Genomic DNA, 23,796 nt, shown 5'->3' on the forward strand with positions numbered 1-23,796 from the left:
AGAAGATGGTGGGTTCTGATCCCAGCTCTGCCACTCTTCTGTTGTATGGCCTTGGGCGAGTCACTTCACTTCTCTGTGCCTCAGTTACCTCATCTGTAAAATGGGGATTGGGACCGGAAGCCTCATGCGGGACCGAGAATGCGTCCAACCCGATTTGCCTGTATCCACCCCAGCGCTTAGTACGGGGCCTGGCACACAGTAAGCACTTAACAGATACCACCATTATTATCATTACTCTCCCAAGCGCTTGGAAGAGAAGCCGTTGTTGCTCTGTGGGTAGAGCACAGGCCTGGAAGTCAGGACCTGGGTTCTAATTCCGGCTCCAACGCTTGTCTGCCGGGTGATCTTGGGCAAGACACTTCACTTCTCTGGGCCTCGGTTACCTCATCTAGAAAATGCAGATTAAGACTGGGTGCCCCAGGTGGGACAGGGACCGTGTCCAACCTGATTAGCTAGTGTCCACCCCAGCGTTTAGTACAGTGATGGGGACCTAGTGAGCGTCTAACAGATACTATTTTTAAAAAAGCGCTTAGTACAGTGCTCCGCGCCTACCAAGCACTCGATAAATAGGAGGGAACCCTTGTCTCTGGGGGCTGGTCCTGCCCAGACTCCACTCAGCCCGGGGAGGTGGGGCAGAAGGTAGAGCTGACAGGGCTAACCGATCAGCGGTATTTCCGTTGGAGCACTTAACGCTTGGCATAGTACGATAGCGTAAGTTGAAACGATCCCTGCCTTCGAGGAATTTACGATCTAGTGGGGAAGACTGACCCTAGAATAAATTACAGACAGGGGAAGCGACGGAGTAGAAAGCCGTGCTGTAGGGATGTGGGATGGGCTAGGAGTGTGAGAGTTTTCTCGTTTCCCCTGTAAACAGGTAGCACTCTGATGACAGTCACCGAGTTCATGGGGAACGGGGCCTTGGACTCCTTCCTCCGGGTAAGCCTCGTCGCTTCTTTTTCCTTCCTGCACACCTCTCCCTCGGCCTCCAAGCGGCATGGCCTAGTGGATAGAACACGGGCCTGGAGGTCGGAAGGACCTGGATTCTAATCCCGGCTCTGCCCCCCGTCTGCTGTGCGACCTTGGGCAAGTCGCTTCTCTGTGCCTCAGTTACCTCACCTGTCTGTGAGCTCCATGTGAGACATGGACGATGCCCAACCTGATTAGCTTCTATCTACCCCAGAATTTAAGCGCAGTGCGGGCACATAGTAAGCGCTCAACAGATACCTTTAAAAGGAATAATTAACAACTCACCAGTTGAGAGGAACAGGATGGCCTAGGAGAGAGCACAGTGCTCTGCACACAGTAAGTGCTCAATAAATACGATTGAATAAATGACTGAAGCCAGAGGACCCGAGTTCTAATCCCAGTTCTGCTACTTGCTTGCTGTGGGACATTGGACAAGTCACCTAACACTTCTGTGTCTTTGTAAGCAGCATGGCTCAATGGAAAAAGCACGGGCTTGGGAGTCAGAGGTCATGGGTTCGAATCCCAGCTCTGCCACTTGTCAGCTGTGTGACCGTGGGCAAGTCACTTAAGTTCTCTGTGCCTCAGTTACCTCATCTGTAAAATGGGAATTAAGACTGTGAGCCTCATGTGGGACAATCTGATGACCCTGTATCTACCCCAGCACTTAGAACAGTGCTCTGCACATAGTAAGTGCTTAACAAATACCAACATTATTATTTCTTCAATTGTAAAACGAGGATTCTCTCCAACTCAGACTCGGAGCCCCATGTGGAACAGGGATTGGGGTCTGACCCGATTCAGTTCTATCCACCTTAGTGCTTAGAAGAGCGCTTGCCACAGAGTAAGCGCTTAACAGATACCATAATAATCATAATCACCGATCACCGTCCTCATTAGCACCGGTGACTGATTAATTTCCCCTGTGGCACCTTTTGATGGATTGCCAGAGGTCTTTGCTTCGAGGCTCTGGGCAGGTGAGGACCCAGTGGTCTCCCAGTCCGGCTCCCCTCCTTAAAGGAAGGCAGATGTTCTATTTTGAATTGATGCTCCTCCTTTCCTGCACCCTTTTTTTTTTTTTTTTTGGAGGGAGGCGATGGAGGTCCTGGCCTCACCTCATATCTACCGGGATCAGAATTCAGGGGTGGGTCCCCTAAACTAGCATCCCCTTCAAGAAGAACCCCCGAGAAGGAACTCGGCATTAAGGATGCGTCTCCCCCGACTCGCCGACGCACACTTCCCCGACCCAGCACAGCGAGGCCAAAGTGACGTTCTCAGATTCCCGGACAGAGTGGGACGGGAACCTGCAAGTCTCGCTATTGAGCATCTTGGGGCGGGGGCCACCCCACATCTTCTTCTCTCCTGCAGAAGCACGAGGGGCAGCTGAGCTCCGGAGAACTCATGGGGTTGCTCCCGGGAGTGGCTTCGGGGATGCAGTACCTGTCGGAGATGGGCTACGTGCACCGCAGCCTGGCCGCCCGCTGCGTCCTCGTCAGCCACAGCCTCGTCTGCAAGATCTCGGGCTTCCGGCGGAACGTGGACGACAAGGCAGAGACCGTCTTTAGCACCCTGGTGAGCAGGCCAAAGCCTCCTCTCCCCATCGCTGCTCGCTCTAGGTGTATTGCTTTGCTTTGAATTTCCACCTTCGTGACTTATATTGGTCTTGGGTCCAAATTGCCCCGGTGCTCCCAGCCTCAGAATTTGGCCGAGACTGGTAGTGGAGGGAGACAAGATGGAGAAGGGGGGGGGGGGGGGCGTTTTGTTTTCTTTTTAAAGGTATTTGTTAGGCGCTTACCACGTACCAGGCACTGTACTAAGTGCTGGGGTAGAGACAAGCTAATCAGGTTGGACACAGTCCATGTCCCACATGGGGCTCACGGTGGTTAATTCCCATTTTGATGAGGGAACCAAGGCACAGAGAGGTTGAGTCACTGAGAAGCAGCGTGGCGTAGTGGCTAGAGTCCGGACCTGGGAGTCAGAATGTCATGGGTTCTAATACTGGCTCCACCCCGTGTCCGCCGTGTGACCTTGGGCAAGTCACTTCACATCTCTGGGCCTCAGTTATCTCATCTGTAAAACGAGGATTGAGACTCTGGGCCCCACGTGGGACAGGGATTGGGTCCAACCTGATTTGCTGGTATCCACTCCAGCGCTTAATATAGTGCCCGGCACGTAGTGAGGACTTAAATTCCATTATTATTATTATGGGGGGATCAGGATTAGAACCCAGGACCTTCTGACTCCCAGACCCGTACTCCATCCAGTAGGTCATGCTGCTTCTCACCTTCTGTTCCCTAATTCTCTGATTTCTCTCCCCAAACCTCTCACCCCCCCGCCCCCCCCAGAGTGGGCGGAGCCCAGCACTGTGGGCGGCCCCCGAGGCGGTCCAGCTTGGCCACTTCAGCTCGGCCAGTGACGTCTGGAGCTTTGGCGTCGTTATGTGGGAAGTGATGTCGTTTGGCGAGCGGCCATACTGGGACATGTCCAGCCAGGATGTGAGTCTCCCCCTGTATTTTTACTCTAACTTTGGAGGTAAAGGTCAAACAGCTACCAGCCGGGCTACTGCCCCGGGCTTTCTATAAGACTGGGATGTTGTCATTGTCATTTGCTTCTCTGGGCTGGAATCCCCCTTTCACAAACCTGGAAACTGAAGCCGGGATGATGGGGTGGGGCTCTCCCTGAGTTACACAGAACGTGGAATTCAAACTCGCAGCTACTGGGGCTCTGGTGATGACAATAGCAACAATAATGATAATAGTGACATTTATTAAGCACTATATGCCAAGTACTGTACTAAGCGTTAGGTAAATTCAAGATAATTGGGTCAGACACAGCTCTTGTCTCACATTAGCCAGGGGCTGGGGGTGGGGCTGAGGGGCAGAGGGGTGTCTGATCCTCAGAGACCTTCTAGACTGTAAACTCGTTGTGAGCAGGGAATGTGTCTGTTGTTATATTGTCCTCTCCCAAGCTCTTAGTACAGTGCTCTGCACACAGTAAGTGCTCAGTAAATATGATTGAGGGTGAGGGGCTCCAGTGGACAACTCCATCTCTCCCATTCTGGTTGAGCCCAGGTGGTCAAGGCCATCGAAGACGGGTTCCGGCTCCCGGCCCCCAGGACCTGCCCCGGCCCCCTGCACCAGCTCATGTTGGACTGTTGGCAACGGGATCCCAACGAGCGGCCCAAGTTCTTGCAGATCTACGCTCTCCTGAGCAAGATGGCGAAGATCCCGGATCCCCCAACGAGCAACGCCGCCCCCTGTCCCAGGTACGGCTCTCCGCTTCGTTCGTCGTCTTAATTAGGGTGGACTACGTGTTAAGCTCTGGGATAGATAGCAGAGTAGAGTTCCCCTCCCACATGGCGCGCAGCCCCGAAGGAGGGAGAAGAGAGATCTCCATTTTACCGGTGAAGAAACGGATACCCAGAGAGCTTAAGCAACTTGCTCAGGGTCACACAGCAGCCCAGTGGTAGATTTGGGATTAGAACCCGGGTTCCTTGGTTCCTGGTCCCACGCTCCTTCCACTGGGCCCCGGTGCTCGCCCACCTCCCTGGGTTCTGCATCCATCACTTCACTTTCCTCTAGCTGGAAGTTGGTGTCCTAAACTCCTCAGACCTTGAAACCTCCAGGGAGCTGTCTGTCATTCCCTGCCTCATCTGGGGCTCACTTGACCTACCCTCTCCCTCCATCTTCTCTCTCCCTCCTTCCCTTCTTCCTTCCTTCTCTCTGTCTCTCGTACGTCAGGCCCCATGCACCCGGCTCTCCTGCCCCGAGGGTGCCCGGCCCCTCTCTCTCTCTGGCCGACCACCCCTTCTCGGCCTTCCCCTGCTTCAGCTCTGTGGGCGAGTGGCTGGAGGCCATCGAGCTTGAACGATACAAGGACAACTTTGCAGCAGCTGGTTACCGCTCCTTGGAGTTTGTGGCCCGCCTCACCATCCAGTGAGTGACCGCCCTACTCCGGATCCACGACCCCCGGGGTTGGGGTGGACTTGGGGTTCCCGAGGGAGGGATCTAGCCTGCCTGAAAGAGGAACTGGTGAGGGCCAGCCCCCGAATCCGTTCTGAGCACCTACTGATGCCCAAACTGGGCACTGAGGAGAGGGTCGGGAGAGGAGATCACTCCACTCTCGAGAAGCTGGCGATCTAACGAGGACATCAGGAGATAGAAATATAGACGCAGAGCCCGGGGAAGGGGCAGAAAATGGCACTGATTCAGATGAAGACCAGAGATAGACTCTAGACTGTAAACTCATCGTGGGCAGGGAATGTATCCCATTATTATACTGTACTCTCCCGAGTGCTTAGTGGAGTGCTCTGCACAGTCAGCACTCAATAAATTCAAAAGGCTGACTCACAAAGAAGCTGGAAGAGCCATCTTAGCGTGATGAAAGGGCTTGGGCAGGGCTGGTCATGAGGGATCTCTCTGGGAGGGCTTCCTGGAGGAGTTGTGTTTAAAAGGTTTTCAAAGGCGAGGGCAACAGCAGGGAGGACTCGGGAAAACGGTGAGAGACTCGGAGGTGGGGCAGTGCTGGGTTTTGCTTGGCTGAAGGGAAGAACCGCAGCAGGGCTCGGAAAAATGATATCGGTGGTATTGGTTGAGTTCTTACTATGTGCAGAGCACTGTACTAAGTGCTTGGGAGAGTCCAGGACAACAGAGTTGGTAGGCACATTCCCTGCCCACAGTGAGAATGATAGCAACGAGTCAGTGTTATTTACTGAGCACTGTGAGTGCGGAACGTTGTACTAAGCGCTTGAGGGAGTGCGGTACAACAGAGTTGGGAGAGAGACGGCAGAGAGGGAAGAGGAGGCAAAGCGTCTGGACTTCCCTTTATAACCACTCCCGTCCCACTCCCCCAGCGGCCCTGAACTGTTGCTTGTGTCCACAGGGACGTGGCCAACCTGGGCATCACCACCATGGAGCATCAGCGACAACTGCTGGCGGGGATCCAGGCTCTGCGGACCCAGATGATGCACCTGCATGGTCGGGGGGTGCAGGTGTGAGTCTCCCCAGGATAGACAGTCCTGCCAGACCCCCGCCCCCCTCGTCACCAGGAGCCCCGCGGCCGCACCTGACCCCAGACCGTGGCCTTCCCGACGGTGACGGAGAACTTGGAGCAGACCAGATTCCTCTCTGCTCCTTTGCTTGGGCAGCCGGGTTTGACCGTCCCCTCCCCACCGCCGGTCAAGGTTGATTATGACCAAGGGCCCGACGTTACCGGCGGCCCGCTGGACCTCTTCTTCCCCTCTTCCCCTCACGTCCTTTGGTCACACAGGGTGGACTCTCTCTTTGGACTAACCTGGAGGTTGCTGAGGCCCAAGTGGCCTCAATTCGTTACAGGGTGTAAATCCGTCTCACTGCCTCCCACAGACCACTGTTCCTCCTTTACCCCGTGAGCCCCTCCTGATGGCTTCTGCCCTTCCGGCTTCGGCCGCTGCTGCGGCCCTGCCCGTGGGCAGATTTCCTCTCCCAAGGTCTGTCCTCTTCCCCTCTGTGGCCCGTGGGCTGACATAGATGGCTCAGGAGGGAGAGGAAAAATGAGCCTGCCAGGGGAGGAGATGCAGAGGACAAGACAGACGGGGAGATTCTGAGCTAGATTCCCTCCCTCTACCAAACTCTGAGCTCCCCTAAGGGGATCTGGAAAGTCACAGGGCAGGGTGGGAGGGCAACCCCTTCCTTTTTGCCCCGTTTCCTGCCCTTCCTGTCTTCTCCCCGCTCTGTAGACCTTCCCTCACTATTCCATCCCCACCCCAATTTTCCTGGTGCCTGGAGACCCCTGACCATCCCCAGGACTCTCTGGGAGGTGCTTTCTCCCTTATCCATGGTCTTCCGAGGAAGGTGAGTGAAACAGGGATGGGGGCCCGCAGACTCTAACTTACCCATGCCCCACCCCCCACACCATCCCCGGCTCCGGAGTTCCGGTCTCCGAGGAACCTGTGCTGAACCCTGGGGGGGTCAGAGGGGAAAGAGCCTCAGAGACTCTCCCTGGACCTAAGCACCTCTTGCTGCTCCAGGCTTGAGGTGGGTGGAAAGGAATTGTCCAAAAAAGATTAATTTACAACCCAAATGACTCTGAGGTCTTCTCATCCATCCTCCTGTGTCATGCATGCCCCTCTCCCAGGTTGGACAAATCTGAAGGTCTCTCTAAGGACAGAAACCTCAGTCTGTCTAAACCCTTGTTTCCCATCCTTCAATGGCAGGAAGTTATTTCTGGTGTCTAACTTCCCTCCTTCCTGTGTAGTCTCAATCCCTTCTCCCTTGTTTGGTCCTCCCCCATACCACCTGTTCCAGTGCTAGTTTCACCCCCCCCCCCCATTCCAGCTATTCCAGTGCTAGTTTCACCTCCATTCCCAACTCTAAACCTAACCTTAGGAATGAGGACCACTGTAACCTCGTCGCTCCTTCCCTAGGCACTTGAGGGCATCAACAGGGTCTATATTTTTTATTCCTTTTATAAACTCGATGTCTCGTCTAGCTTCCTCCTCATCCCCTCACCTCTCCTGGCATTAGAGAGTCCCTGGGGTGAACACGGAGATGCCAGGAGGGAGATCTGACGGGGGCTACCGGCCTCAAAAGGGAGACCGGTCAGTCCATTGAGTTCGAGGGTCTGGCCCTTCCTGCCATCACCCCACAGGTGAGGGGGAAATCTAGAGGGTGTGGCTTTTGGGGGAGTCATCCGAGACACCCCCCCAACACACACACTCACACACGCCCACACCCCACACAGGCCCGGCTGAGCTGGACAGCCAGGGTCCATTCTATGCACAGTACAAACTCATGTGAAAAGCCAAGGACCTTACACCGATGAGAAGGGAGATTTTCACTAGGTGGGAAAAGAGATGGGAGTGGGGAGAAGGGCATCGTGTAGAGAGAGTATCTAGGGCCGGAAAGTTCATGGAGGACAGAAGAGGAGAGGGGAAAGGTGTTGCAGAATCTCCACCCCCTTCACCTCTCCACCTCTGCCTCCCCAGTAAAGTTTTCCCCACCTTCCATTTCCCCTCCTACTTGTCCTACTTGTGTCTTCTCTCTGGAGGGGATCGGGGGGAGATGGGACATCTGGGATGGGCAGGGCCGGGCCTTTTTGGATGACCCCCCTCCCCCCGTAACCTCCCAGGTAAAAGATTGAGCTCTGGCTCGGGAAGAGGCTTGGACTCTGACTCTCGGCCTTGTAGCAGAATCCACTGGAAAGACGCAAGAGGGAGGGGGAAATGGAAAGGGGTCAGGCAAAGAAGCAAGAGCCTGGGGGGTCGACTTTCCCTGAGGATACAGCAGAAGGACTGAGGCTTGAGCTATGTGGCTACAGGAACACTACTGGCAGTCATTCGACTCTCTCGGCAGGGAATTTAACCCTGCCTCCCCCAGCCCAACAGTCCAGATGGGTCTAACAGAGCCTGGGGTGACCTCCGCTCTCCTCCATCTTCCAGCTGTACAGACAGGAGGATCCCGAGGAAGGCCTCCAGAAATCCAGGAAGTGAGTTATCTTTGTGACTGGCTGGGCCGAGTTTTTGCTGGAATCGGGTTGGCTCGCTGACTTTTTAATAATCACCCCCTTCCATCCCCGCTCCATGTTCTATACTGTAAATACTCACTCGGGAACGGTTCTATACAGATTGTACAAATCTATTTTTATAAGTTGTTTGCGAGAGTGTGGCACCGGAGGCCCGGAACCCCCCGGGGGTGCGCCTTCCTCTCCCTCCCACTTCTCCCAAATTCACTGGTGGAATCGATCTCATAAGAGCCAAAGGGGTTTGGGAAAATAATCTGGCAATCATTTTGGAGGGATTTTTTTTTTTTTGTCTGTATTTGTCAGATCTCGTTTGCAGGTTGCGATAATAAAGATGCGTTCGGGACAGTCGAGGTTAGGCCTCTCTCTGCCTCCCCACCTCTTCGCACCGGCTGCAGAAGTTTGGGAGCTAACAGGGGGCGGGACGAGCCCCAGTTAATTTCCACACGCGGTAATTACCCTTCAATTAGCAGCTCCGGGCACCACGTGAAAGCTTTACTAAACAGCAGGCTGAATAATAATAACAATAGCGATGGCTTATGTTAAGCGCTTACTACGTGCCAAGCTCTGTTCTAAGCGCTGGGGTAGATACAAGATAATCAGGTTGCCCCTCGTTGGGGTCACATTCTTAATCCCCCTTTTACAGATGGGGTATCTGAGGCAGAGAGAAGTGAAGTGACTTGCCCAAGGTCACACAGCGGGCAAGTGATGGAGTTGGCATTTGAACCCATGACCTCTGACTCCCAAGTCCTTGCTCTTTCCACTAAGCCAAGCTGCTGTTCCCCCTCTCTACCCGGGCCGGAATTTCTACTTTAGGGGAGCGCTAGAATGCAAAGAGGAGAATGGGGAGAAGCTGAGCGTGCAGAGTTTCTACTTTAGGGGCATGCTAAAATGCAAGGTGGGAAAGGGGTAGAATGGGGAGAAGCTGAATGTGTAGATGTTTGGGCCGCCCGGGGGACGGTTAGGGGTCCGAGCTGTTTAGAAATGGGTGGGTGAGTGCACACTGCAGGCTAATCGTAGGGCTCCACGCAGAGGGATCGGGGGATTTTTTCGCACAGTTCCCTAAGGAGTCCTTCTGTCCCTCGAACCCGGTACAGAACTCCACCCAGGTCCGAATGTCCACATCTGTTGCGGGAGATGGGGTGCACGACTGAGGCCAGTATTGGTAAATAATGGAGCTATTTGGACAGGTACCAGCCTGGGGTCTCCGCCCATTCCCACCCCTTCTAGCCCAGTGCAACGCTCTGGGGCAGGGGGGTGAAGTAGAGGAGGAAAGCAGCCACTCCCCGACCTGGGCCCAGCCTGCCCCCGCCCCCCTTGTCCAGGTCACGGGCTGGCCACGAGGCGAGCGGGCCTGGTTGGTGGATGCCGAAACAACCGCTGGATTGTCTCCCCTGGACCCCCTGGCCTGGGTGGGGGGAAGGGCTGGACAGTAACTCCTCCACCCGCAGCAGCCCAGATCCCCTCTCCCTCCTCTGGGTGGATCCCGGGGATGGGGAGGGAGAGAAACCCCATGGTTTAGCGGATAGAGCCACGGTCCTGGGAATCAGAAGGTCATGGGTTCTAATCCCAGCTTCGCCACTTGTCTGTTAGGTGACCTTGGGAAATTCACTTCACTTCTCTGGGCCTCAGTTCCCTCACTGTAAAATGGGGATTGAAGCTGTTAGTCCCAACTGGGACAGGGAATATGTCCAACCCAGTTTGCTTATATCCGCCCCAGGGCTTAGTATAGTGTTTGGCACATAGTAAGCTCTTAACAGATACCAGAATTATGTTTATTATTATTATTACCCTGTGCTCAGCCGCTGTGAGTCCAGTGGCCGAAGAGGTCTGGCCTCCAACTGAAGGGAGTCGGCATCACTGCCGTCTGTGGATCGTGGAGATGGAGCAGCTGTCCAGGCCTCGGGGGTCACACAGCTGTTCCTAAGAAAGCACTAACCCTGACCAACCATCCTCCCGCCCGGCAGCAGCAGAGCCGAGACCCACAGACTGGGGAAGAGGTTTGAAAGCATTCGCTGGTCCTGGGAGGCAGGGCAGGGTGGTGGTGGGCTTCAAAAAAGGTTCCTCACCACCCCTGCACTTCTCTTTACCTCCCTACATCCCTCTGTTCCCCAGCCATGGGCCGATAGGGTGCTACAGTTTCAACAGCACTGGGGTGATGGATCCATCTAGTCCACGCCAGGGCATTAGCAGTGGGTTTTTCTCTATAAATTGGGGCTAGCAGGCTGAATAGCCATGGGTGAGCTGATGCCTCCATTTTGCATTCCCAGGCTTGGTGAAACCAGACATTATTTCAGCCAAAAAATGAATTATTTCATTCATAATAATTTCATTCATAATAATATATGACATTATTTCAGGCCAAGAAATGGAAATGAAAAAAGCTGCTATTTCTCAGGTAAGGATAGGCCAGGCTTACTATGTGAGAGCCTTTAGCCACACCCCACACTAGAAAAATGAGCATATGAGAGATTAGCCCTGTTTAGTCCATTTAAACTCAGATTAATAAAAAGCAAACAGCTGAGCTGACCAATTTTCCTAGTTCCAAAAATTCCAATCCTCCCCAGTTTGAGCTTTATCCCCAGACCTCCATCAACCATTTGAAATCATCCTACTAAAGCTGTAAGGTAAACCCAACCCAAATTCTAGCCAGATGGATTAGTGGGAGCTGCAGCCAGATAGACTTATTTAGATTTACATTATGCTTAATGGTATTTATTGAGCCCTTACTGTGTGCAGACACTGTACAGCAGAGACAGACCTGTTCTCTGCCCACAGTGAAGTTACCATTTAGAAAGGGAGACAGACTTTACTATAAATTACGGATAAGTACGTAAGGGCTGTGGGGCTGAGGCAGGGGAGCAAATTCATTCAATCATTGATTGCTTACTGTGGGCAAAGCACTGTACTGAGCACTTGGGAGAGTACACTATAACAGCAGACAATGATTTCAAATGGTTGATGGAGGTCCGGGGATAAAGCTCAAACTGGGGAGGTTTGGAGTTTTGGGAACTGGGAGAATTGGTCAGCTCAGCTGTAAGCAAGGGGCAATACAGGAGTAGAGGAAATGAGGGTTTAGTTAAGGAAGACCTCTTGGAGATGTGCCTTCACTAAGGCTTTGAAGAGGGGGGAGAGTCACTGTTGGATATGAAAAGGGAGGGTATTCCACGACAGGCAGGACATGGGTGAGAGGTCTGCGGCGAGATGGAGGTACAGTGAGAAGCTTGGCATTAGAGGAGTACGACGTGTGGGCTGGGTCGTAGTCGAACAGCGAGGTAAGATCGGAGAGGGCCAGGTGCTTTCGAGCTGATGGTAAGGAGTTTCTGTTTGATACGGAAGTGGATGGGCAACCCCTGCAGGTTCTTGAGGAGTGCGGAAAGATGGAGTGAACTTTTTTGTAGAAAAATGATCCGGGCAGCAGAATGAAGTATGGTCTGGGGTGGGGAGAGGCAGGGCGGTCAGCGAGGAGGCTGGTAAAATAATCAAGGCTGGATAGGATGAGTGCTTGGATTATCGTGGTAACTGTTCAGATGGAGAAGAAAGAATGGATTTTTGCATTGTTGCGAAGGTTGAACCGGCAGGATTTAGTGACAGATTGCATATGTGGGTTGAATGAGAGAGATGAGTCGAGGACAATGCCAAGGTTACAGATTTGTGCGTCACCTATGCTTTACGCTATCCTTTGGGAATATCAATTTATACATATTCTGTATGGACTGTGCAAACCCAGGGTCACTGCCTGCAAGCCCCCCAAACAGCACCTTCCCCCAAGTAGCTTGGGCCCCCCAACCTTTTACTCAGAATGCCCTGCAGTCCCCTCAACCACCCACCTAAGCTGCAAGCTATGGGTCAAGGTGCCCCAAGCCAGTCCCCACCCCATCCCAGTAGCCCCCAGCACCTCCAGGAGTGGGACTAAGCAACTGGTGGCCATGTTCCCTGCCCACAATGAGCTTAGAGTCTAGAGGGTAGACAGATGTTAATAAAAATAACAATCATGGACAGTGATTCAACCCGTCCTACTGTACCTTCATTTCATTTTGGGAAGAGCTTCACAGTTGGCCTTCGCAAATAGGACACCTTAAGCTCATCGTAATCAGGAGTAAATGAATCCCCTCACTCACACCTTCTCTCCTTATCTCTTCACCTCACAAGGAACAAAGCCAGACATTTAGCTCTGCATTGCTGAAGCTCATTTTCAACTAGTAGCTCATTTAGAGCTTTTGCTTAAGGTGCTAATGAGTTAAATGCCAGCATGGGAATTTCCCTGCCCTGTTCCTTTCAATAGAGGCAGCGTGGCCGAGTGGAAAGAGCATGAGAGGGGTAGCCACCAATGGCACTCGGGAATACGGCCATATTCTGCCACCCTGAAAGGGCCAGGTGTATGCTGAGATACATGACGGTATATAAGGACAATAATGAGCATGGTCTAGTGGAAAGAGTGTGGGCCTCAAAGGCACAAGGGCCTGGGTCTTAATCCTGCCTCCATCAGTAATGGTCACTTAGCATAGTTGTGTTAATTAAGCATTTTCTGTGTGTAGAGCACTAGGCTAAGCTCTGGGAGAGAATACATAGGCAGGAGACCTTTATTTACCTCTTCCTCTTCCCCCCAGCACTTTTATCATCATGTATGTATTTTATTTCTATTAATGCCTGCCCACCCCCAAAACTTAAAGCTCACTGTGGGCAAGGAATGTGTCTACCAACTCTTAGACCGTGCTCTGCACACAGTAAGCGCTTATTAAATACCACTGATTGAGACAGTCCCTATCTTACTGAAGTTGCCCAGTAAGAGCAATGGCTAAGCTGGATGTATTAGTGAATTAGCAATCGAGTGCCAGGTGCCCCCTAATAAGCTTTTGAAGTTTGCTGGCCATGAACCAGGAGTGAGACCAGGCAAGTGTCCTAAGTGAGGATGACATAACCAAATACTGAACTATATACAAAATCATTGTTTAATTAGGAAAAAGGATAGCAAACAATAAAATCCAAATCTGTACAGGATCAGGTTTCCAAAAGTGCTCAAGTAATAAAGCACAAATATAGAGAACAAAGACAACTCTGTCAAGGCAGACTGTGGTCTGCTAAACCCTCTGTTAATGAAACCCTAGTAGCTGCATGTGGACATTTACTCCACCTCCCCGGGCAACGTTTTAATAGTCAGCGTCCCTTCAGAGTTCAGCATTTCCTTAGTCCACAAGGCCATTTTACGAGGCTCGGGGCAAGACCTCTGGGGACACAGTACTCTCTGTCTACAGGAACACAAAGACTTCACCGGGGGATACTACGAGTATACGAAAGGAAGGGAATGTGGTACACCTGACTGCAAAAGGCTCTAGCTTTCAGGTCCCAGGGCAGGTGTGGGAAGGGGAAGACGGCTGGATAGAAGTGGGAGATGCAACCTCGAGCCTTCGGGCTGTAGGGCTGGACGGCGGCTGCCTCGAAAGGGATGGGGGTGGGAAAAAGCTCCGACAGGGAGGATACTCTTTCCACATAAAACACAAACTGGGGCTAAATCCAAAAAACTTGGCTCATCAACAGTGGGGAATGCAAAGCTGCGGCCCAAAGTCTGTTCGCCACTCTCACCGTTTCCTCGGCGGCACGAGGGATAAGAATGGGGGATGATGGGAGGTGAGCGGGGAGAGCTTACTTGGTCTTCCCAGTGATTGACAAGTTACCAGAACTTCGCACCCAGCAAACAAGCCCAGTGAGGAGAAACCAAGAGACGGTGATTGCTTTGGGAGTGGAAGTGCAGATCCCATGGCTGAGTGGCTTGAGGGTCTCCAAGAATCCTGGAGTTTCATTTTTGAGGCTTTAAACTGGTACAGATTTGCGCAAGTCGAGTCTAAAAGGAGAAGACAAGAGAAGCAGTGGTCACGTAAAGCTGGCTGTTTTGGATGAAATAAGGTTAATAAACTCACCCCTGCTACTTGTTCCTCAGGTAGATGAATTTATGCTTCAACCCATTAGGCCCTTGATTAGGGCGGTAGATTTTAGAGGGCCCAAAACTTTACCATTCCCACTGCTCTCTGGGGGATTGGGGCTTTTCCAACCTTTGTTTCCTTGTCGACAAGTGGGAATACCATTTCCCAGAGCACTGAGGAGGCCCTGAGAATATGACGACAGTAAGTGCTTGGGAAACGAATTGGATAGTGGGCATGCAGACTGAAGGAGCAGTTTGGATTTGCTGTAGTTGTGTGAAAAGAAAGCTACAGGAAGTGAGTCAGGAGATGATCCTGGAGAAAAATATGCAGAAAATAATGGAGTTTAAGCACTCTGTTGGCAAGAAGAGGTTTGGGTTTCCTAAGCTTTGTGTCTCTTGCTGATGCCAACTATTTTTCTGCCCTATTTTTATGAGTCTTGAGTTGCTTGTCCATGGGCAGAATGTTGAACTGAAGTTAGGAGATCTTATGTTTATACTTATTTTATGTTTACATCGCCATAGTACTTGAGTGCCAGGCTTCTTCTTAGGAATAATGACAATAATTAAGCGCTTACTAGGTGCTAAATCTTGTACTAAGCGCTGGGATAGACACAATGCAATCAGATCAGTCTCTGTCCCACAAGGGACTCTAAGAAGGAGGTAGAACAGTCACTGAATCCCTATTTTACAAATGAGAAAACCAAGGCACGGAGATGTTAAGTGATTTGCCAAAAGTCATACAGCAGGGGAGTCACAGAGCCGGGATCAGAACCCAGTTCTCTGAGTCACGGGCCCCGGTTCTTCGGATAAGTCACTTCCTCACCCCAGGCTTCATTTTCGTTAAGAGGTAATCTTTTATTTTTTTAAATGGTATTTACTAAGCACTTATGGGCCAACTGTGGCCAAAATACACCAAAAGACACGGTACCGCTGCCAGCCACCGTGAGAGACAGGTCAGAGTGGAGTGGGGTAGAAGGAACTTACCGATAACTTCTTGATGTTTCCCAAAGCTTCTGGATCCAGACGTGCCAGATCCATTTTTTGCAAATCACTGGCCAGCAGACGCATACTCTACACAGGGGAGGAAAGCATTAGTTTCCCAAGGCTACAATCAATCACTGGTATTTCCTGAGTGCTGTGTGTAGAGCACTGTACTAAGCGCTTGGGAAAGTATTAAACAGCAGTGTTGGTAGATGCGTTCCCCCGTGGATACCAGCAGGCCAGGGTTCCTGAAACCCAGGGCGGTCAGTGGTGACCAAAACCTGGACCTGGGGGATGGAGAGAAGGCTGCAAGACAGGTAGGGAGGTGCAGTGGGAGCCCAGGTCCGAGGCTCTTGCCCTTGGTTAGTGCTCCAGGTGGGGTCGTGTACGGATAAGTGACTCCTTAATAGACCTTGCACTTCCAGGCCTGGAGGGTAGTGAGCACTCCCCATCCCCCCAACCTTTGGGGCACCAGTAAAGAATTACTAGTGCCGTGAGGGGTTGGAAGATGGGGAATCCTGTCTTTTCCCCAGGGAAAAGAATGCTCCAATTTGGGAGATTGGGAGATTTCCTGTTTCTCAGTCCACGTGTACTTGGGGGGAGACTACATGCTACCCCAGAGATAAATTATGGTAGAGAGGGGGCTCCTCACAATCCGAGCTCCCTCAGGTATCAGAACGCACTCTGTCTCTGCTGCCAGTGGGCGCCGAGAACCCCGGCACCGTGATGGCGGCTGGGGCCACGGACGCTCTTACCCAGTTATAGTTAACCCAACTCTGTGGCTCTCAATGCTCCAAGCTTGCTCAGGACACACAGCGGCCAGAGAGTGGGGAGCGGGGAAGAGGCTCCGGGGATGGGGTTCTATCTGGGCTCGGAATTCTGCGTGATTGCTCATCTCTCAGAAGTGCTAGTCTTGCCCAAGCTGACATCAGCGGGGTGCAGCCTAAAAGAGCTTTACCGACTAATCCTTTTTGCGGGCTTCTCGGAGGTACCGAGATGAGCGAGCGGGTTTGAGCATCCGACCGCGGGAAGCCGGAAGGTTGGGGGGGGCGGGGGGGGGGAGTGCAACGAGCGTGCCTGTCTAGGCTAAAGGTCAGAAACTGTGGCCCTCGCTGGTTTTGACATTTGAACCACATGGGCGAATTAATCCCAGAGACGGGCACAGCTTGACAACCGGTGGCTAATTTTGCCAGAGAGCAGTCCCTGTACGGTGACCGAGCTTTTAAAGTTAAACCTTCTTTAACTCTGGGAGAAGTAGCATTCTACTTGCGGCCAAGATGGGATTCACGGGGAGTTGGAGATCTCCCTTCTGCCTTCGGGGTGTAAAACTACCCTACCAGGGGCACCTGCCCGCTTACCTCCCCGCCTCCCACGGGCACGGTGAGGAAGATCTCGTTGTGATCAGCCAGGGGGCTCCCGTTGACCGAGATGTTGTAGATCCTCTCTCTGGCGGCGGGAGTCCGCAGTCCTGGGGTCTTGAAGATACTAAAGAGGGACGAGAGGTTCGAGGGCTGGGGAAGCTTCCCAGAAACTTCCCCATGTCCCTTCCCATCCCCCCTATTCTCTGTCTCGAGCTAGTTTAAAAAAAAAATAATAATAATCACCAGGTGGAATACACCATAGCAGAATGCTGAATTTATTAAGTTCTGAGCAGGACCCTGCTAGACGTAACTCTGCTGGGGAGAGGCTGTTATCACTAATTGTGCAAGCGAGTTCGGGGTGATTTTCGGCTCAGGGATCGGACGCCTTTTCTTTTAAACTGAAGTCGAGGAAGTCAGGAGCTCCCCGGCTCTAGAATGTGGGCTCGTCAGGGGCAGGGAACATGGCTGATTCTGTTGTATTGTACTCTCCCAAGTGCTTAGTACAATGCTCTGCACACAGTAAGCACTCAGGAAATACGATTGATGGATCAGTTGAAAGTTTAGTGAGGTTCAAGATTTGGGAGAAGTCAGGGATCGACCAGGCGCTTCAACGTGGGCTTGTTTTTCGAGAGTAGGCAGGGCAAACAAACCTACAGCTACCCAGTGAATATAGACCAACTAGAGCTGGTATAAGACTAATCGGGACATAAACGCAATTCCCTGCTGTCATCAAAGGGCATCCCGTCCCCTCCCTTTGGCCTAGAGATGCAAGCAAAATGACCCTCTGATACGTTGCGGTGATTGAGGACTCAAACGGGGGCCGAGCCGGCCACGATTCACACCTCCCACTTTTTCAGAAAGTCTCAGAGCCCTCTTCAAACGCCTCCTCTCCGAAGAGTGGAACGTTCAACGCTCCGGCACTACTGAGGTCTCCCGTTGCTCACCTGGAATCAAAGCGGGACGTGAAGCTCGGAGTTATCCCCAACACGGAGGAGTCGCTTCTGCCAGTGGCCGGAGTGATTAGATTACTTGAGCCCGCCCTGTGTGGACAGTGGGAACAAGGGGAGCGGTGAGATTTGACCTGCTTTCCTTACACCTGGCCAACGTTTCCATTCGTGCACAGGAAGTGACCACTTGCTTCATAAAGAAGAGGGTGGGGAGGGAAGGAGAGAGGCTACGATAAACCCAAAGTTTATCGCTGTGACCCGACCGGAAGCGGCATGGCGCAAGGTCCAGTGGAAGAAGCAGGGTTTTGGGAGCCAGAGGACCTGGGATCTAATCCTGGCCTGTACCTGCTGTGTGCCTTTGGGCAAGTCACTCAACTTCTCTGGGCCTCGATTTCCTCAACTGCAAAATGGGGATTCAATACCTGTTCTCCCTCCCACTTGACTGTGAGCCCCATGGATGGGGACGGGGCTATATCCGGCTCGATTAACTTGCATCCGCCCCAGCCCTTAGAGCAGTGTTTGACACATAGTAAGTGCTTAGCAGTCACCAACAAATACCCCCGCCCCCCCAACAACAGCAAATCCACCGGCTGCTTTCCTAGACTCCTCAATTTTTCTTCTTGTTAACTGCAGCGTATCTTTACTCTTGTTGCCCTCTAGTTTTCCCTTATTTCACTCCCCACCTCAAATAACCAGAACAGATCCTCAAAGAAAAAGGCTTCCCATAGCCTGAACTTCCATTACCTTTTAGTTCTGCTATTTGTTCTTACTGAAGGCGCTCTCTTCCTCTTAGGAGGACACTTTTTGGCACGAGACTACAATCAAACAGAGCACAAATTACACTTGAAACCTGTCAAAGGAAAAAAGGTGAGAGGGGGCACGATAGAGGACTCGCTTCTGGAGGAGAAATCCCTTTTATGAAACCGCTCAGAACGCTGCCCAGTGCCAGCCGGCCGCTCGTCAGCTCTATCTGCTCGAGACCGACTGCCAGCCCGTGTCTATTTCAGTCCACGCTCGATGGTATTTATTGAGCGTCTACTGTATGCAGTGTATTCTCGAAAATTAGACCTCCCACCCCTTCTGTTGGAGGCACAGGGCACTGCCCTCGAGATCCACTCCTTACCTTGGTGGTTTGAGGATAAAGCTCTGGTTCTTTGCTAATTACGACAACTTCTTCAGCCGTTTTCTTTGCTGCATAAAATGTTTGAATGGAAAAATACATACTGGAGAAAATGTAAAGAAAAGGTTCCCACGGGACCGTCAGTTGTGTTGGTTATTATTCACTCAACATTCCCCCTTCCGGGGACAGGTTCTATGGGGAGGGGCTATACTCGAAGAGCTAAAGAACCCAAATTCAATTGTTTCCAGAACGGCGCCCCGTTTAATGGAGCAGGAGCAAATCCACAAGCCGGTTAAGAAGGTCTGCTTTCCCGGCCGCGGCAAACCCAGCCGGGCACTGCTAGGGATGTCAAGGACTACCGACCTTTGACGGGTTTCAAGGGCGTCTGAATCTCTGTGAGCTTGTTTATTTCAGAAAGGTCCAGCTCAGCCTGAAACCAAGCAGTCAGGATAATCACCTCATGCATCAGTGAAGAGAATCAATGAAGTACAAACTTCCACAGGGAAAACACTTAAAATTCTAGAACAACAAAATTCCACCACCTGGCACCTTGTACGGTTCCTTGAAGCCATCGCTCTAGCAGACCACGGGCTGAGGGATACTTATCCGACAGCCAGTATTGGAGTTGAGGCCAGTTTCCAGGGTCTATCACCCTGGGCTGGGCACGGACACCTCGTGGCTAGAAGGTTTGACCCCCTGTTGAGACCCAAAGCCCCCTCCCCATTTCGTATCGCCTATCCCGACTGAGCCCTGCCAATCTTTCCGATAGAGGGAAGAGGCGGCCCTGTGCTGAACGGAGTTTGGCCGCCGGCGAGAGTTTAAAAATCCATGGATTATCCGTGTCGAAACGGATAGTCTCAGGGGGAGCTGCGAGTGGATTAGCTTTCGCTAGCTCTGATTGCATAATGTGAATGCCGACTGTTTTTTATTTTCTGCCGAGTTGCTTTTCCCTTTCAGAAAGTTCTACGCGAAAGTCTCCTACCGTTGCTGCGTCTTCCAGAGCCCGCTTGCTTCCTCCCAGAGCTTTAAAGAGAATGTTTCCGGTTACCATATATTCACTAACAGAGAAGTACTATCAGGGAAATTTGGGAGGCTCTTGAGTTTTTCATTTTAGTCACAAGAAAATTGAAATCGGTCACTGCTATTTACTACGTGAGAAGCGCTATATTAAGTGCTTGGGAGGGTACTATAGAACAGAGTTGGTAGGCCCTTCCCTGTCCACAGTGAGCTTGCAGTCTAGAGGGGAAGTGTCTAAAGCCCGCAAGGAGGCTTTCTCCTGACTTGCAAATAGAAAGAGCTGTAGGTTGGAGGTGAAGCATTAAAAAAAAAAAAAGTTAAAAAAAATCCAAGCTTTGTACCCTGTTAGAAGTCTACAGAATATTGTACTAAGCCTTTAGGGTATGTACAGAACTCAAAGGTGTCGATCTAATGGGAAAGGCAGACATAAACTGATATTTATACCAAGTGTGAGAACAGGCAAAAGGACAAGTGGACAGATAAACAGGTAAATAGCAGGACTGGCCCTGGACGAAAGACCCACGTGAAATGGAGCAGAGAGGACGGCTCCCTTCTAGACCCTCCCACAACCGACGACCCGTGCGCGTGCACCCGGTGGCGCCGGATGTGGAAGGCCGGCTATCTTTCAGGTCCCGAGCCCATCCGTCCACGCGGCGGGAAACCTCACCCATGTAATCGAGCCAGTTCATCTCTCGCAGAGTCTGGGGGAGACGGAGGATCTCGACGTTGAATAGATCCTCCACTTCCTTTCTAAGGTTCTGGGCTTCTGATTCCATTTGTCTGGACCTGATTTCAACTGGAACACCGGGGGCGAAAACAAGACGCAGGTTAGCAAACTCACATTCCTGGGTTTTTTTTTTTTTAAAAGAACTTGAAGAGAAATCAAGGGCATTTTGACTAGCTGGGATTTTGGAGAAGCTAAACCCATGGTATCCGAGATCGAGGTTACGCCCGTCTCTTCAGACGTCCACTGGTTCTTTTATCAGGAGACCGAAATTCACCTCCACGCTGCAGGGACGGCTCAAGAGGGCCTTGACGGGGGCAGAGCCAGCGTCTGATTTAAATGCCAGCACTGGTATTTCCCTGACCCGTTCCACTCGGTAGAGAGGCAGCGTGGTCTAGTGGAAAGGGCACGAGAACGGGAGTCACCAATGGCACCGAAGAATCCAGCCACATTCTGCCATCCAGAAGCACCAGCTGTGTGCTAAGTAACAAATACCAAATTATTATAACGGGGTGCAAGGACAGTAAGGGGCATGGCCTAGTGGACGGAGCACGGTCCTGGGAGTCAGGAGAGTCTGGGTTCTCATCCGAGCTTCGCCACTTGTCTGCTCTGTGATCTTGGACCAGTCGCTTAACTTCTCCGGGCCTCACTTTTCTCTAAATAATAATGTTGGTATTTAAGTGCTTACTATGTGCAGAGCCCTGTTCTAAGCGCCGGGGTAGATACAGGGCGATCAGGTTGTCCCACGTGAGGCTCACCGTTAATCCCCATTGTACAGATGAGGGAACTGAGGCCCAGACAAGTGACTCGCCCACAGTCACACAGCTGACGAGTGGCGGAGCTGGGATTCGAACCCATGACCTCTGACTCCCAAGCCCGGGCTCTTACCGCTGAGCCACGCTGCTTCTCATTCAAATGGGATTGAAGACCATGAACCTCACGTGGGCCACGGACCGTGTCCAACCTGATCAGCTTGTATTTACCCCAGCACAGAGTACCGTGCCTAGCACACAGTAAAGCGCTTAACAAATATTAAAAAAATGGAGGCTTGGGCATGTGTGTGTATACACGTTTAGAGCAAAGTTTGTCCTTGGGCTTAAAAAGGTGCTAAGATTCTGTCTTAGTACCCCCTGGACTGGACACACATATCCAGATAAGCCCCCCGTTAACACTAGAGGTTAACACTTGAGAAGCAGCATGGCTCAGCGGAAAGAGGCCGGGCTTGGGAGCTGGAGGTCATGGGTTCGAATCCCAGCTCCGCCACTTGTCAGCTGGGTGACTGTGGGCGAGTCACTTCACTTCTCTGTGCCTCAGGGACCTCATCTGGAAAATGGGGGATGAAGACTGTGAGCCTCACGCGGGACAACCTGATGACCCTGTACCTCCCCCAGCGCTTAGAACAGTGCTCGGCGCATAGTAAGCGCTTAATACCAACGTTATCATCGGGCGGGGGACAGACCAGCGGAGAGGAAGACGAGTGACCACCCTGAGTCCGTTCAGCCTGCTGGGTTGCAGCCTTCCAAACCCAGCCAGGAAGGAGCTGGACTCAGACGTCCACCGAGGGCCCCCGTACTGCCTACGTGGAGGAGGAAACAGGCCGGACGGAAGAGGAGACGGGACAGAGAAGCAAGGTGGCTCAGTGGCAAGAGCCCGGGCTTGGGAGTCAGCAGTCGTGGGTTCTAATCCTGCCATCACTTGTCAGCTGCGTGACCTTGGGTAAGTCAATTCCCTTCTCTGGGCCTCAGCGACCTCATCTGGAAAAGGGGGATGAAGACTGGGAGCCCCACAGGGGACCACCTGATCACCTTGTATTCCTCCCCCCCCCCCCCCCCCCCGACACCCAGTGCTTAGTACAGTGCTTGGCACATTGTAAGCGCTTAACAGCATCATTATTAGAAGCAGCGTGGTTCAGTGGAAAGAGGCCGGGCTTGGGAGCCAGAGGTCATGGGTTCGAATCCCCGCTCTGCCATCTGTCGGCTGTGTGACTGTGGGCAAGACACTTCACTTCTCTGTGCCTCAGTGCCCTCATCTGTGAAATGGGGATGAAGACTGTGAGCCTCACCTGGAACGACCTGATGACCCTGTAATAATCATAATAATATTGGTATTATACCATCATTATTACGATCCCGCCTCCGCCACTTGGCTGCGTGACCCTGGGCAAGTCATTTCTCTGGGCCTCAGCTACTCATCTGAGTAACTCATCATCTCATATCAGTTACTCGGAGAAGCAGCGCGGCTCAGTGGAAAGAGCCCGGGCTTTGGAGTCAGAGGTCATGGGTTCGAATCCCGGCTGGGCCATTTGTCAGCTGTGTGACGTGGGGCAAGTCACTTCACTTCTCGGTGCCTCAGTTCCCTCACCTGTAAAATGGGGATGGAGACCGGGAGCCCCACGTGGGACAACCTGATTCCCTCGTGTCTCCCCCAGCGCTTAGAACAGTGCTCGGCACATAGTAAGCGCTCAACAAATACCAACATCATCTGGAAAAGGGGGGATGAAGAGCGGGAGCCCCTCGGGGGACCCTCTGATGACCTTGTATCCGTCTCCAGCGCTTAGAACAGTGCTTGGCACCTAGTAAGGGCTGGAGAAATACCGTCATGATGATGGTATGATGATGATGGATGATGAGCTCCTCTTCCCCCTCTACTCCCTCTGCCATCCCCCCTTTACCTCTCCGCAGCTAAAGCCTCATTTTCCCCTTTTCCCTCTGCTCCTCCACCTCTCCCTTCCCATCCCCACAGCACCGTACCCGTCCGCTCGACTGTATATATTTTCGTTACCCTATTTATTTTGTTAATGAATTGTACATCGCCTCGATTCTATTTAGTTGCCATTGTTTTTACGAGATGTTCTTCCCCTCGACGCTGTTTAGTGCCATTGTTCTTGTCCGTCCGTCTCCCCCGATTAGACCGTAAGCCCGTCAAACGGCAGGGACTGTCTCTATCTGTTGCCGACTTGTTCATCCCAAGCGCTTAGTACAGTGCTCTGCACATAGTAAGCGCTCAATAAATACTATTGAATGAATGATGATGATGGTGATGATGATGATGATGATTACCTTCCCGGTCGAAATCCTGGAGGAAGGCGGCGAGCTTCACGTTGCGCGCCGAAGCGGCCTTCCCGGGCCGGGGGGCGGCCTTCTTCCGGGCGGGGGCCATAGCGGGGAGAGGAAAGGAAGGGAGCGGAGCGGAGCGCAGCGCACAAGGTGAGGGGCGTCAACGGGACCGCCGCCGGCGGGTTAAATGGCCCCCGCTCCCGCCGCCTC

The 23,796-nt window shown here is 52.3% G+C and overlaps 2 protein-coding genes and 1 long non-coding RNA gene across 3 annotated transcripts in view; 2 read left to right on the top strand and 1 right to left on the bottom strand.

Moving 5' to 3' along the window:
- Positions 1-8,813, top strand: part of EPHA10 (EPH receptor A10) — a 39,414-nt gene extending 30,601 nt beyond the window's left edge. The window contains exons 12-17 of the mRNA XM_029080280.1: positions 875-936; positions 2,332-2,535; positions 3,309-3,458; positions 4,035-4,228; positions 4,704-4,898; positions 5,845-8,813. Of these exons, the coding sequence (XP_028936113.1) occupies positions 875-936; positions 2,332-2,535; positions 3,309-3,458; positions 4,035-4,228; positions 4,704-4,898; positions 5,845-5,959 (920 nt within the window). The 3' untranslated portion in view covers positions 5,960-8,813. The remainder of the gene's footprint in view (positions 1-874; positions 937-2,331; positions 2,536-3,308; positions 3,459-4,034; positions 4,229-4,703; positions 4,899-5,844) is intronic.
- A 4,576-nt stretch (positions 8,814-13,389) lies between these two features.
- CDCA8 (cell division cycle associated 8) lies at positions 13,390-23,753 on the bottom strand. The gene is made up of 10 exons (XM_029080973.2): positions 23,590-23,753; positions 20,474-20,602; positions 19,772-19,812; positions 19,153-19,219; positions 18,793-18,860; positions 18,414-18,484; positions 17,667-17,762; positions 16,720-16,846; positions 15,365-15,451; positions 13,390-14,302 (listed from the first exon to the last, which is right to left on the bottom strand). The coding sequence occupies exons 1-10, from the start codon at positions 23,687-23,689 to the stop codon at positions 14,258-14,260; spliced, it is 831 nt and encodes a 276-aa protein (XP_028936806.1). The 5' UTR covers positions 23,690-23,753; the 3' UTR covers positions 13,390-14,257.
- On the top strand, positions 17,707-20,122 carry LOC120638901. The gene is made up of 2 exons (XR_005660940.1): positions 17,707-17,791; positions 18,463-20,122. It is a non-coding gene; the product is annotated as an uncharacterized LOC120638901 (long non-coding RNA).
- Positions 23,754-23,796: the final 43 nt, after the last annotated feature.

This window comes from Ornithorhynchus anatinus, chromosome 16, assembly GCF_004115215.2.
Source record: "Ornithorhynchus anatinus isolate Pmale09 chromosome 16, mOrnAna1.pri.v4, whole genome shotgun sequence".
NCBI classification, from domain to species: Eukaryota; Metazoa; Chordata; class Mammalia; order Monotremata; family Ornithorhynchidae; genus Ornithorhynchus; species Ornithorhynchus anatinus.

What these genes read in the sequence shown, in the direction of transcription:
- CDCA8 (XM_029080973.2), bottom strand. Translation starts at nt 23,689, where the DNA reads ATGGCCCCCGCCCGGAAGAAGGCCGCCCCCCGGCCCGGGAAGGCCGCT. An exon ending in GCCCTTGAAACCCGTCAAAG is followed by an intron (nt 18,861 to 19,152) that starts GTCGGTAGTCCT and finishes CATTTTATGCAG; the next exon opens with CAAAGAAAACGGCTGAAGAA. An exon ending in GAAACATCAAGAAGTTATCG is followed by an intron (nt 14,303 to 15,364) that starts GTAAGTTCCTTC and finishes TTCTCCTTTTAG; the next exon opens with ACTCGACTTGCGCAAATCTG.